Genomic DNA, 13,532 nt, shown 5'->3' on the forward strand with positions numbered 1-13,532 from the left:
TTAGTGACTCGTGCCATGACCATACACGTTTGCCAATTTAAAACATAATTTTTTAAGTCAAGAAAGTTACAGTTTGTCGTAAAAGTCTAAAGTAGCCCAGAATGAGTTTAAAATTATTAAAAGTGAAAATCACTAGTAGTCTGGCCATATAGAGCTTTAGTGTATGTAAGGAGAGTTAGTCAGTTCTGTAAGAGATCAAAATAACTTTTTATTCAAGTCAAGTCGTGTATTCATGCTGTTGTGAATAAAGTTGTGCCCGCCCCCCCCCCCCCCCCCCCCAAAAAAAATAAAATCTGTAAGAGCAGCCATGCAGGATCAGCTTTACAAGTTTTTTTTTGTTGAGTGCTAAATGTGTAGTGTCAGCTAGCTAATATTAGCTAACTTGCGAGTAAAAAAAACCAACAGATAAAATTTGTTTTAAATTGACAAATATATGTGATGGTCATGGAACAATTCAAACGGGCTCAAGAAATTATTTGTCTCTCGTCACTGACTACCGCTCATATTTTTTCCTATTTAAGGTCCCATAGGGGGTTTCTCTTCCTGCTTCCGCTTAGGCACTCTGTATAAATGAATGAGGGGAGAACAATTTAGTCTCCTCTTTGTGGCGAGAAATAAGAATAACAGCAACTATGGTAAAGCTTATCCCATCACATACAGCATTCAGAGATCAATGAAATAAGTATAAACGCTGTGATGCTATCCCAATAAAACAAGGAGAACTGGTCTGAGACTGTTACTGTGTATAGTGGTAAAAGAGTGCTTAAAGAGTTAAAACACCTGGGTGCAGCACTTTGTCATCCAAAATATCTGTCTCTTCACAGGAAAATACCTGTCTGTTAACAGCTGCCATCCTGCACAGCCCAGGTTCTGCTGGTTAAGCTGATAGACTAAAGCATGTACAGGAGTGGCGAGACACCACTTATAACAGGACAAGCATTCATGCAATGTCTTGTGTCTCACAGTCTGCATTCAACTTAAGTGGAAAAAAGTAATTGTTCTCTCCTCCTTTGCTCTATCCACTTTTGGCACACTGGAGGTAGGCTGAGAATTGTAGTCCATAAACCTCACACAGGGGCACTGGTAGAACATTAAAAAACACAATGTACCCATATCACTCATAATACAAAAAATATCTGTTGTGTGGGTGGTGGGCCTACAAAAAAAAGAGTCTAAGAATAGTCTATAGTCTAAGAAAAAAAGTAATTGCAAGCCAACGCCTGAAAGGAAAGAACAGTGAATTTCTGCTCCTGTAATGTTCAACAACAGGCAATAATTTGAATTTGAAAACATTAGTCACAATAATGGAAATCACCGACACCCATCTTCACCATGGAATACACCTCAATTAGACTACAGATACATACAGTTTCGCACTGGAACAAAAAAGGTCCCGTCACCATCACCATTCCATCAAGAAGGGTTTCATGCATGGCGCAACACAATCACCCTCACAACACAACTCATGGCAAGCCAGGCAGCTGCGCCTTAAAATATCAAGAGAGAAATCACTTAGGCTTCTGTAGCAGTACCTGCCTTCCTTGTGAGACTTCCTGTAGTAGGTACTTATACTTGTTATTTTGTAATACATCCCAACATTTAACAATATTTGTTTTTTTTCCAAACATTACTGTAAATTCTCATATAGTATTCCAGATTCCAAATTCCAGACCTCTGAAAGTCTGCCAAATAATGTCTGAGCATTTTTTTCCACTGACAGCTGTGCTGTCCAGAAAGAGAGATAAGACCTGGGTTTCGAATACTATGACATCCCTTCAATTACTTGAGCGTTTACCTGTGTCTGCCTGGATTCTCAGGTGGGAGGAGTCAGCATTTTTTGGGAGTAGCCTATTGGGTCTGTTGTGCCAGAGAAAAACAATCGAGCACAGATAAGTAACTGAAATGATTTAAAGGTACCACAGAAAACGTTTTCGTTTTGCAACGATCAGCAGGCCATTTAGCCGATTCTGAAATGTGCCAATGCACGCTAGTTACTTCCGTCTCATGTTAGCAATGTTGATGGCTCATGCTAACTGCACTCGTACCCGGTGCAGACAGTAGCAGACAGAATTTGCGAGGCTATAAGGAATTTATCTAAACGCTGATGGTGTAATTTTTCTATAGCCATGTGTGTGCAATGTACACATATTTCATAACATATTAAATCAAAAAAGCTGTCTTGTGTTACCTTTAAAACAGTATCTGAACCCAAGTCTGAAGCCCATAAAAGCCTCCAGGCACATAGCAGTGTTTATTGACAGATGGCAGCTTTCTGTTGATGATGTTAACAAGGCCCATGACATCAGTCTCCCAATATTTTTTGGCTTGTCGCAACGGCACAGTGAAGGTCAGTTTCTTGGTGCAAAGTGGTTTTGTTCCCTTATATTAAGAAAATGTGTTTGGGGGGGGGGAATTGTAGTGTATAAAATACAGCATTCGTTCAAGAAGTGGTGCATTTGTAATGTGTTTAGTCAACTTCTGTTGAGTATTTATGTGTTTCTAAGTATACACGTTTTGAGTGCTTTGTACATCACTCTCCTGAACATCCCACTGATTAGACTGAGAGGTATTGAGTCATCATGCTCCGTAGTTCACCTGCCCACCGGTGGCAACGGAGGCGCTCCTCTGGTCAGGGCTAAGGGAAGAAGAGTTAAAGGAGGGTCATGTTAGGTCTTAAAGGGATAGTTCGGAATTTTAGGCACAGGGCCTCATTTTCCACTTAGTAGTAGGGCAGTGGAGCGATACTTCATGCTGCCTAGGAACGTAAACACTGTGCACTGTGTTAGGCACTGTAGGTAGCGAAGTATCGCTTCAGCCTTCCAAGCTAAATACTCTCAACAGGCTGCACCTGGCCGACGCAATTAGATGCTTCACCCATCCAACGGCTAAAAACGTTTAACAATTTCTTAGCTTCACCTGCCCAACGCAATTTGATTGGCTAAGAACATTGTGCGGGCGACAGACTGAAAATGTAATCCCTATGTCTCTCCAGCCCCTCCGGGGGCGAGACAAGGAGGCCCTTTGTCCAAAATGCCAAACTATCCCTTTAGGTCTGTTCTTCCTTACTGTAAAGAATAACTAACATGAACAGAAATCACTGTGGCAGCAATTCCATTATGGTTATAACATCGTGAGGTAGTTGTCATAAATAATGCTGCATGTAAGTTCACAATGCATACCTTTGTTGGATTTGCTGGGGTAGATCTTGTTGAAATGCCTATATTCCTCTGGGGGTGGGAGATCTTCAATAGGGTGGAAGTTGAACTTTGACTCAAAATCATCTGAGAGAGTACAAACATAAAAAGGTGCTTTAGTGCCCACTATATAATAAAATGAAATGGATTATTAGGGGTCTAAATTCCTGTCAGATACAACGTCGAAGACAACTTTATCTCAAGGTAAATGTGATACCAGACATTTACACAAACAAGCAATAAACATGATATCATTACAAATTACTACATACATACAGTAAAAGTGCACCTAGATTCACCACATTTTATAGTTTCTACTCCTCAAGCTCAAAAACGACAGCAAAGCGACCATCAAGGTCTGCTGTGATAGATTTTCCGCCAAAAGATAAGATACTGTAAATATATCCTTCTAAACCACATCACCAATCTGCACAAAATCTGCTATTAAGCATCTGTACTGAGCTTGCATAAAAATAGTGTTGACATCTCAAGCAACATGGCCGCATTAACCAATGACATTTCCAGGGTGCGTGTGACCTACCACATAAATGGTTATAAATCAATGATATCATCATATTGAAACTTGGCATGCATACATTCCAGGTTTTTATCCCTGGAATCATGCCCTAGAGCCATTTTCACACAACCCCATTGTGGCTGTCGTATATTACTACTATACTTCTTATTACTATTTCATATTTGTATTGTTATTCAAATATCCATTTTGAAGCAGCCGATTGTAGCCATTCACAGACAAGCTCAGTGGTAAAGTGAGGAAAAGTACATATTTCACACCATCTATCTTATTTGATTTGACTTGACATTGCAGGTATTGCACTCTTCTACAATTTGGGCTTGTTGACTAATATCTGATATGTATTTCTATAGTGTACTTGCTGTAAATTAGTCAGTTGTGCGTTGTTTACTGCTGTAACACAATTTCCATTCGGGGATCAATAAAGGACTGTCTGTCTGTCAACACAATAAAAAGGTATGGTATTGCCCACCTCTCACCACCAATCCAACAATCTTAGAATCTACAGAACCCTCACACAATAGTCCGTTACAGTGCAGGAGAAACTATGAAGGGACTATTTGAATTCCTACAGGGGTTATTTGCCTACAGGGTTATATCAATACTATGACTGCATCCCGACAGCCATTCCAGACCATGAGATTGATAAACAATGCAATATTCAAATCTGCAGGTTTATGTTGGGGCTAGCATTAGAAGCAACAGGCTCATGATAACACCAGTGACCAGGGTTGCATCTTGAAAGTCTACCCCTCATTCCTCACATCCTTGACCTGCACTTCCTTGTCTAAATAAAATAGAGGTTAAATCCTCTCACATTGCCCCCGAAAAGAGTCAAAGTAATGTTGTTATATTTATAAGCAATAACAGAGGCTACATTTGAAGCCTACTGCACAGATGAAGAACCATATGTAAGCCATTTACATTTGCAGGTGTGTTACTGTTTTGCAATCACGGTGTCTTCTGACTTTTACATCAGAAGAGGGTTAAATGCATAGCACTACATAGAGGACATAGTGTATTGGAAAGTGACGCATGTCATTCACACAAAGCCTCCTGAGGAAATTAGTATACCACCTAGCCTCCAGAGGAACTTAGTATATCACCTAGCCTCCAGAGGAACTTAGTATACCACCTAGCCTCCAGAGGAACTTAGTATACTACTAGCATCAGGAGGGAAATGTCTCCAGTAAATCAGTGGTCCACCAAGAGTAAAAGCAGGATATGTTTCACACAGCGGACCCGCGTGGACCAGGCCTAGGGAGAGGAGGGGCGGCCGGCGCGCCTCCTGACTCACCCATGGTGCACCTGGCGGAGGAGTGTCCGTTGCGGCTGGGCGGGGGGGGCGGCGGGGGTCCGGCAGGGGTGCGGGCGGACAAGGACGGGGGCGGAGGAGGGGGCTTGCCCTCCCTGCTGTGGGGCTCTGAGGAGGCGGCGTGGGCGGTGGAGCTGTGGACCCGGTAGGGAGGGGGCGGAGGGGGGGCGTCCCTGCTGCCGTTGCGTGACCCAGCAGGGGGCGCCTGAGGAGCTGGAGAGGTAACAAGCGGTCAGCGGTGTCTGGTTAAAATACAATAAAAATGGCAAACACCAATGTGAAGACTACCGTACTCAAATTGTTGTTTACACTGTTAAGGTGTATTTTACAGACAGATTAATAGATGATCAAAACTGTTGTTAGCTGCAGTTAGTTTGGCACCTGACAGCAATCAGCCACCCCGCATGCTAGCGCATATACTGTAAGCTTATAGCATATAAGCATCATGCTAACGCATATAAACTCATTATTCTCCTAATAATGAGCTGTTATTATCATTTTAATACCCCACCCAGATTCTTCCGGCAACTTAAAATGGAAAGACAAAATGAGCTGCTGTTTCTAAACACTCACCTGCTCGTCGGCCGGGAGGCTCCCTCGCGGGGGGAGGCGGTCTTCCGCCTCCCTGGTGTGACGCCGAAGACGGGGGTGGGGGAGGGGCCAGGGCGCGCCCGTGGCCGCCGCCCCCACCGGAGGCAGCTTTTTTTTTGTGCAGCGAGTTGTGCCTCTGGGGCAGCTGCGGCGCCCCGTCGCTGTGATGGGCGCCCGAGCGTCCGTTGGACATCCCTCCCCCTGGCGGGTGCCTGTAGGGCGGGGGCGGGGGAGGGGCTGAAGAGCCGCTGGTGGGCGGCCTCGTGGAGGAGGGTGGTCTCGTGGAGGAGGGTGGGGCGGGGCCGGGCACGGCGGGGCCTCTGTGGGGTGTGGGTGGGAGGGGCTTTTCACGGTTGTGGGAGGAGGAAGAGGAGGCTTTCTGGTTGGGGGCGTTGCCGCTGCGATGGCCTCTGCTGAAGGGCGGGGGAGGGGGCGGAGCCGAGGCGCTGTGCTTCATGCCTCCCCCTCCGGCGGCGCTAGGGGGGCGGGAGATGTCGGGGAGAGAGGGGCGGTGCGAGCGCTTGTTCTCCGAGGGGGGGGGCTTGTCGGCGTGGGAGGGGGAGGGGGAGCGCCCAGCGTGGGAGGGGGAGGGGGAGGCGGAGCGGCCAGCGGGGGGGCGGGGCGCAGCCGGGCGGGAGCCAGGGGGGCGCAGTGCCGACCTGCCCACGGTGCTGTCTGGGGGGGGGGAGGCACACACATGGACACAGAGACACACATGGGACGCCAATAAATAAACACAACTTTAGGAGAGAATACGGAACAACTGTGCGCATTTTGGCACGAATAAATACGCCATTTAGGATGTGACGACACTCCACGACACCGGTTTTCTTTGCGTCACGTTCCCAGACATTTTATCTGAAATTCCTCGTATGAATCAAATGCAGCTCGTACCTCCGACAGGTCGCAGTTTTGGCACGCCTTCTTGGAAAAGCCCTCCCATCAGCATCGGTCCTCCTGATCCAAACCCACCTCCTCCTCCTCCTCCACCACTACCTCCTCCTCCTCCTCCTCCTTCACCACCTGTCTCTGGGGGAAGCAAAGGGAATAATGTTATAAGTTTGAGGTTATTAGACTATGTGTGTGTGTGTGGGGGGGGGGGAGGCAGACACCTTCTTGTAGTGCCCCCTTGTCAGTAGCTGCGATTAACCCCCGCAAGCGAAGCGAAGTCTGCCAACTGAGCGCCACCACTTGTTCGGCTGCCACAGGCGGGGAGGGCAGCTTGCTCTGCCGGCTCCCAACCCTGAATTCTGCAGCTGAACACCGAAGGGCTCACCCCCGGTAAGATGGACGTCATCGAGCACCTGGCCTGCACCACCAAGGCCCTTGTCATCCTCCTCTGGAGGAGAGCCCTAGTTGTCGCGATCCCTAAGCCGAACAAGCCTGAATCTCTCTCTCGCCCCATCTCTCTGTTAAAATCCCCTTCAAGATCCTCGAGCGTCTTATCTACGCCTGCGTCGAACCAATCATCGACCCGCTGCTCCCACAGGAGCAGGCCGGGTTCTGACGCGGGAGATCGACCGTAGATCAAGTCACTTTGATGACTCAAGACATCGAGGACAGTTTCTCAGCTAAAAAGAAGGCCGGAGCCGTCTTTATAGACCTGAAGGCTGCATACGACACCGTATGGCACCGCGGCCTCACCTGCAAGCTGCTCCACCTGCTGCCGGACAGGCACATGGTCAGCATGATCATGGAGCTTGTCCAAAACCACAGCTTTACCCTCACCACTGGTAGCGGACAGCGAAGCAGGTTGCGACGCCTTAAGAACGGTGTCCCCCAGGGATCTGTCCTGGCCCCCCTCCTTTATAACATCTACACCTACGACCTGCCGATCACAGTCTCCAGGAAGTATGCCTACGCAGATGACCTTGCGCTGGTGTACTCAGCTGGAGACTGGCAGGCCGTGGAGGAGACACTGAGCCAGGACATGCAGACACTAGCGGCATACCTCCGGAAATGGAGATTGAAGCTCAGCGAGGCAAAGACGGTGTCTGCTGCCTTCCACCTTAACAACAAGGAAGCCAAACGTGAGCTCCGAGTGCACATCGATGGAACACTCCTGCCATGCGGCGCCGAACCAACCTCTTGGTGTGACACTGGACAGGTCGCTCACGTTCTGCCGCTGGGGCGCCGGCGCAAAAACACAGCCCTAACCCTGGTCTACTCAACCAGTGAATACTGCGCACTGGTGTGGTGTTGCAGCGCTCACACCCGCCTCATCGACCCGCCTATCAACGAAGCCTTGCGCATCGTGACGGGATGCCTGCGTCCCACTCCTGTGGACAACCTTCCCATTCTCACAGGGATCCAGCCCGCTGGCCTCCACCACATAGGAACCACAGCACGTCTCACCTGCCGGGCCGTGGAGCTTAACCACCTGCTCCATGACAGGCTCACTGCAACAGCAGAGCCTCCCCGGTGTCTCAAGTTGAGACACTCTTTTGTTCCTGCCGCACGGGATCTCCTGCAGCAATGCAGAGACCTTAACATCAGTGAGGCAGGATGGGCGGACTTCACCTGGCGTGCGGAGTGAGAGGAAAACGCCTCCAGACTCCGTGATTTCATCCCGGCCGCCGGTCCTTCCCCTCCCAGGATGGACTTACCCAGACCGGCGTGGGTGAGGCTTAATCGTCTCTGGACCGACGTCGGACGCTTCCGCTCATCGATGCACAGATGGGGCATCCTGTGCGGCATGCGAGTGTGGCACCGAGGAGCAAACCGCAGACCACGTCATCCAGGACTGTCAGATATATCAGACACCCAACGGAATGCATGGCCTGATGGTTTTGGATGAGGAAACGGTGACATGGCTCCTGGAGGTGTGCCCGGATATATAGCCCGGGTGACCCCCTCACCCAAGCTCGGGGTGGTAAAAGGACAGCCCCTCGGCCCCGAGCCTGGGGGGAGAGGAGGCAACAACCGACCCATACAAAGAAGAATAAGAAGATGACTATATGTGGCTATTATTCTAAGTAGACGTAATTTAAGATGACTTGTTTAAGATGAAATGTACATACACTAAACAAGAGTGTGTCTGTCTCTCTACGCGTGCTTATTTGCAACAGAGAGGCAATGCATGAGAATTTGTATCTGCAGTGAGTTACAATGTGTGCTACTTACTCTCAATGATAGGTGCACTTCTGTCGTTGACCACTCCAACCTTCTTCAGATTGCTCCCTTTGCATATGTCGGACAGCAACGCCCCGCGACCCTTCACCCCATCCCGGTTCAACTTGCTGTTGGCCTGAGGAGACGGTAATATCAAATCAGTGCAATATACAGTACGTTTTTTCCCCCAAAAAAATAATTTTATTTAATTCTGTCTGGAATGTAAAATGGGCAGGCGTGCATTTAAGGGACTTGTCCGTTGGTTCACATGCGCTGTACTATTAAAGTAACAGTTGAGCCCAGATTTAAGACAGGCTGTATTGTAACGTGTCTATGGGGTCAATATAACATCCAGCCTCATCAGGAACACAAGCCTGCAGGAATCCCCATCAGGGTGCCTGAGTAGTGCACATGTGTACAGGTATGCGTGTTTAACTCACATACGAGTCTTACAGTAATTACTTACAGTAACACTATACAATAAATAACAGGTAATTAACTATATTTTGTGCAAAAAAATATAGGAAACCTATAACCTAAATATTTGGACAAGCTTTAAAACAGAGTGGACTGTCTGATTGAATGGTATAGATTGAAACTGACCTGGTTGAAGGTGGGGGGTGGTGGCGGTCCTGGAGGGGGAGGGGGGGGAGGGATAGGCATCTTGTACCTCTGTCGGCACCCTGGAGGGGGTGGAGATTATTTCACCGTCTCAGCACTGGGTTCACAGGGGAACCTGCAACACACAGAGGGAAGACTGGTGAAACGCCAAGTTTCATCGGTGGATGCTCCAGCCATTTGTGTGTGTTTCGCCACCTACACCGTGTAATGTGCTGCCTCTCACCGTGTGATAGATGTTTGTTTGTTTTTGTTCTCCCAGTGTTTGCAGTGTTTCCTCCCAAAGAACACAATATGAAAAACATGCAGAAGAACAGATGCTCTTCAGTCCGGTCCCTAACCAGGACCTGGACTGAGCACTTCGACTTGGTCCCCGGGGGCCATGAACGATGTCTGCCCCCCTGGAGGAGGACGGCTTGGGATGGGATAAATGCAGGGAACAATTTTCACCGGCGGCCCCCGAAAGTTGCATGTGTGTGTCATGTGGCTGCTCATGTAATGTGTGTGTCACTGTGTGGCAAAATAAAGACCCCCTCGGGTCCTGTAATTTCTAATTTAAAAAAAATATTTGACGACAAAAACATCTTTATTCGTCATACAGTGAGTATGCACACACATCACACGATGTAGGCGGCAATGCCAAAACACACACACACACATGTGGCTGGAGCATCCACCGATGAAATTTTTTAACCCTTTCTTAACCCTTCCCGTCATCCTTCCCCCAAGGACAGCCAGGAGCAGACAGTAGGCAGTGTGCATGGGACGCGCCCAGGGACCAACCAAGTACTCCTGTCCATCTTCGCCAGGGACGGACAGCGTTAGCCATCTGTTCTTCTGCATGTTTTTCATATTGCGTTCTTTATGGGGGAAACCCTTGCGAACACGGGGAGAACATGCAAACTCCACACAGAAAGGCCCGGAGACCTTCTTGCTGTGAGGCGACAGTACTAGGTACTTTGCCACCGGGCCGCACGTTAGCGATGTTGGGGTTCAGTGTCTTGCTCAAGGACACTTCGGCACAACACCGGAGGCTGGGATCGAACGGGGGACCCAGCCAGCCCCCCCCACACACACACACACACAAAAAGGGGAGAGCGCTAACGCAGTCCCCCACTACTAGAAATGATGCAGTTGAGATTCACACATTTGGGGGATTGGCAAGGGTCAGCACAGCCAGAGTGCAATGAGCCTTGCCCTGGGTGAACCTCGTCATGACCTTCATGATCAAGGTGTCTCTCCTGTCAGGTAAGTATCAGACAGACAGACAGACAGACAGACAGACAGACAGGCAGGATACAGTACATAGAGAAAACGCAGAACAACCACGACGGGCACTTTGCACTAGTCCTTAGCTAAATTGAGATGTTTGGATGGTGTATTTTGTTCTATGAAATTAACTGATAACCAGTAGCTAGCACAACAATGTGGTTGTTTCAATGCATACCTGTCTATGGAGGACGTCTCGACAGAGCATACGCCTGTCTGTCGACCTCGATTGCCACCTTATTCCCACAGGTGTTTCCCCATACCACTAGGTTAATGTTAGCTATAGCTTAGCTACGGAGAGTTTGATGTATTACTGGGTGGACCGGCACAGCAACTTACCCTGTCTAGAAGGACTGCGAGTCTTCCCGTCTTCAACAACAACATGAATGGGAATTTAGTAAAGTTAAAGTCGTCTTTAGCTGGAGCAAACTAAAGTTAAACTCACGCGTTCATCCAGTACAAACTCAGAAGCACTAACATACTACTAATTTACCAATAAAATGTCCTAAATTGTAGCGTCATAAAATGTCATAAAGACGTTAGCTAGCTAGCTAGCTAAATTAGCTAACTATCAGCAGGCACTCTGTCCTTTGTTTTACAAAAATATGTGCATATCTATTTAGTTGTCCGAGCTATCTAGCTGACGTTAGGATAGCATTGTTGACGTTAGCAAGAGAGAGTTTAGTCAAGTAAAGTAGTCCAAATAAAGGAATAAAGTTCCTAGGTAGCTAATATAAGCTACGCATAACAGCAGACTCAAAGGTCAGTCTCTGTTTCTTTCGACTTGACCTGCGCACAAGCCTGACTCAACCTGCACTAAATAAAGTCATTTTATCCCTTTTATCAGCCTGTTTATCAGCTGGGCTGTTCCTGGAAATCTAGCCTGATCACGTAATACTCAACCCGGAAATGGGCCGTCCTACACAAAATGGAGGCGTGTTAAAAAGCTGTTTAAGCAGCATATGTAGCATTTAAACGAAATATGCAATTCTATCCCGCCCTTTGAAGGACACATACTTTAATATTTGCACTCTGTAAGCGAGATACCTTCTAAAATCTTGGGATTGTTATTGTTGAAAAGCTACCCTTATATGTTAGCACTAATGAGTAAATGTTGGTGAAACGTGGGTTCTTTTATAGAAACAAATCATGTGTGATGACATGAAGCTTTCTGTCTACTTTGTCAGTAATTAGGCTAACTAGAAAATTGCATTTCCTGCAAGCTGAAAAAACATTGAAGCTTAGCTGAAATGTGAAACTGGCACAATAGGAAGCTGAAGTGCATTACCTAAAGAAGCAAATAACTTAAATACATTACTAAAAATGCTAGAAGATAAACTAATACTGTCAAAGCTAAAATATAGAATAAATGATGGAATGTAGGTTATAGCTAAAAAGCTTGGAAGTTGAAAAATCTGGAGACAGCTGAAATGTGAAACTGGCAGAATTGGAAGCTGAACTGCATTACCTAAAAACGCTAAGAACTTAAATACATTGCTACAAAAGCTCTGATGATAAACTGTAATACTGTCAAGGCTGACATCTGGAATAAATTATGGAAGGCATAGCTAAAAAGCTTTGAAGCTAAAAAAAAAAAAAAAGGAAGTTAAGCTGAAATTTGAAATTGGCAAAATTTGAAATGTGAAACTGGCAGAATTGGAAGCTGAACTGCATTGCCAAAAGAAGCTGCAAACTTAAATACATTGCTACAAAAGCTGGAAGATAAACTGTAATACGGTAATACTGGAAAACCTGGAAGCTTAGCTGAAATGTGAAACTGGCAGAATTGAAACTGCATTACCTAAAGAAGCTATGAAATGAAATACATTGCTACAATAGCTGGAAGATAAAATGTAATACTGTCAAAGCTGAAATATAGAATAACTCCTGGAATGTATAGTTAAAAAGCTTGGAAGCTGAAAAAACCTGGAAGCTTAGCTGAAATGTGAAACTGGCAGAATAGGAAACTGAACTGCATTACCTAAGGAAGCTAAAAACTTGAAACATCGCTACAAAAGATAGAAGATAAGGTGTAATTCTATCAAAGCTGAAAGATGGAAAATAATGGAATGTATAGCTGAAATAATGGAATGTGAAACTGGCAGAATTGATTACCTAAAGAGGCTAAGAACATAATACATTGCAACAGAAGCTGGAAGATAAACTGTAATACTGTCAAAGCTGAAATATGGAATAAATGATGGAATGTATTGATAAAAAGCTTGGAAACTGAAAAAGCTTGAAGCTTAGCTGAAATGTAAAACTGGCAGAATTGGAAGCTTAAGTGCATTCCCTAAAGAATCCAAGAACTTGAATAATTTTAAACTTTTCATCCTGAGTAGTTAAAGTTTTGTTCTGAGCCTGTACTGTAGCTTGAAAGATGAGCAAGTTGTTTAAATGCTGCTTATTGACCCTAAGAGAGTATATGAAGTAGAATGTCAAAGGAATGATCCTTTAAGCAATGAGACCTCTCCTGGTCACCGACTTGCACCCACCGGTGAAGATGCTGTGTCTCTAGCCCGCTCAGGGGCTAAGTTGTGGGGTCTGTGGCGTGGATAGTGGCGTGATGGTTAGACTCCGCCTCCTTGGGTCACAACCCATCGGGGACAGTACAGTGACCTCTTGGCAATCTCCATGCACCCACCCGTGAAGACCATGTGTCTCTAGTCCACTCAAGGGCTGAGTTGTAGTGTCCGTGATTGCCAGGCCATCCCCATGCACCCCGCATTGGAGACAGTGTTCTATAGCCCACACCGGGGCCGAGCAGTAGCTGTGGAGGTGTTGTATGGAAGTTAAGGTTAGAACCAATAGCAGTGAGAAGCAGTAGGTGTTTGTTATAAGTACTGCTAGTACTACACTCAAAAATAGATTAGACCACTCATCATAACTCATAGTTTTA

At 46.6% G+C, this 13,532-nt stretch overlaps 1 protein-coding gene across 1 annotated transcript; it reads right to left on the reverse strand.

The window, feature by feature from the left end:
- Positions 1 to 307: 307 nt before the first annotated feature.
- On the reverse strand, positions 308 to 11,431 carry wipf2a (WAS/WASL interacting protein family, member 2a). The gene is made up of 8 exons (XM_084440726.1): positions 10,973 to 11,431; positions 9,350 to 9,482; positions 8,759 to 8,882; positions 6,530 to 6,664; positions 5,618 to 6,310; positions 5,027 to 5,257; positions 3,180 to 3,281; positions 308 to 2,635 (listed from the first exon to the last, which is right to left on the reverse strand). Exons 2-8 carry the CDS (start codon positions 9,407 to 9,409, stop codon positions 2,592 to 2,594), a joined length of 1,389 nt encoding a protein of 462 aa, XP_084296852.1. The 5' UTR covers positions 9,410 to 9,482; positions 10,973 to 11,431; the 3' UTR covers positions 308 to 2,591.
- Positions 11,432 to 13,532: the final 2,101 nt, after the last annotated feature.

Source organism: Borostomias antarcticus (genome assembly GCF_949987555.1).
Source record: "Borostomias antarcticus genome assembly, chromosome: 7".
Lineage (NCBI taxonomy): Eukaryota > Metazoa > Chordata > Actinopteri > Stomiiformes > Stomiidae > Borostomias > Borostomias antarcticus.

Bases quoted from the DNA above. Each gene is read 5' to 3' on its own strand.
- wipf2a (XM_084440726.1), bottom strand. From the start codon at position 9,409: ATGCCTATCCCTCCCCCCCCTCCCCCTCCAGGACCGCCACCACCCCCC. The intron at 8,883-9,349 runs GTCAGTTTCAAT...CCGTCTCCTCAG, and splicing joins CACCCCCCACCTTCAACCAG to GCCAACAGCAAGTTGAACCG. The intron at 5,258-5,617 runs GTGAGTGTTTAG...TTACCTCTCCAG, and splicing joins GCCTCCCGGCCGACGAGCAG to CTCCTCAGGCGCCCCCTGCT.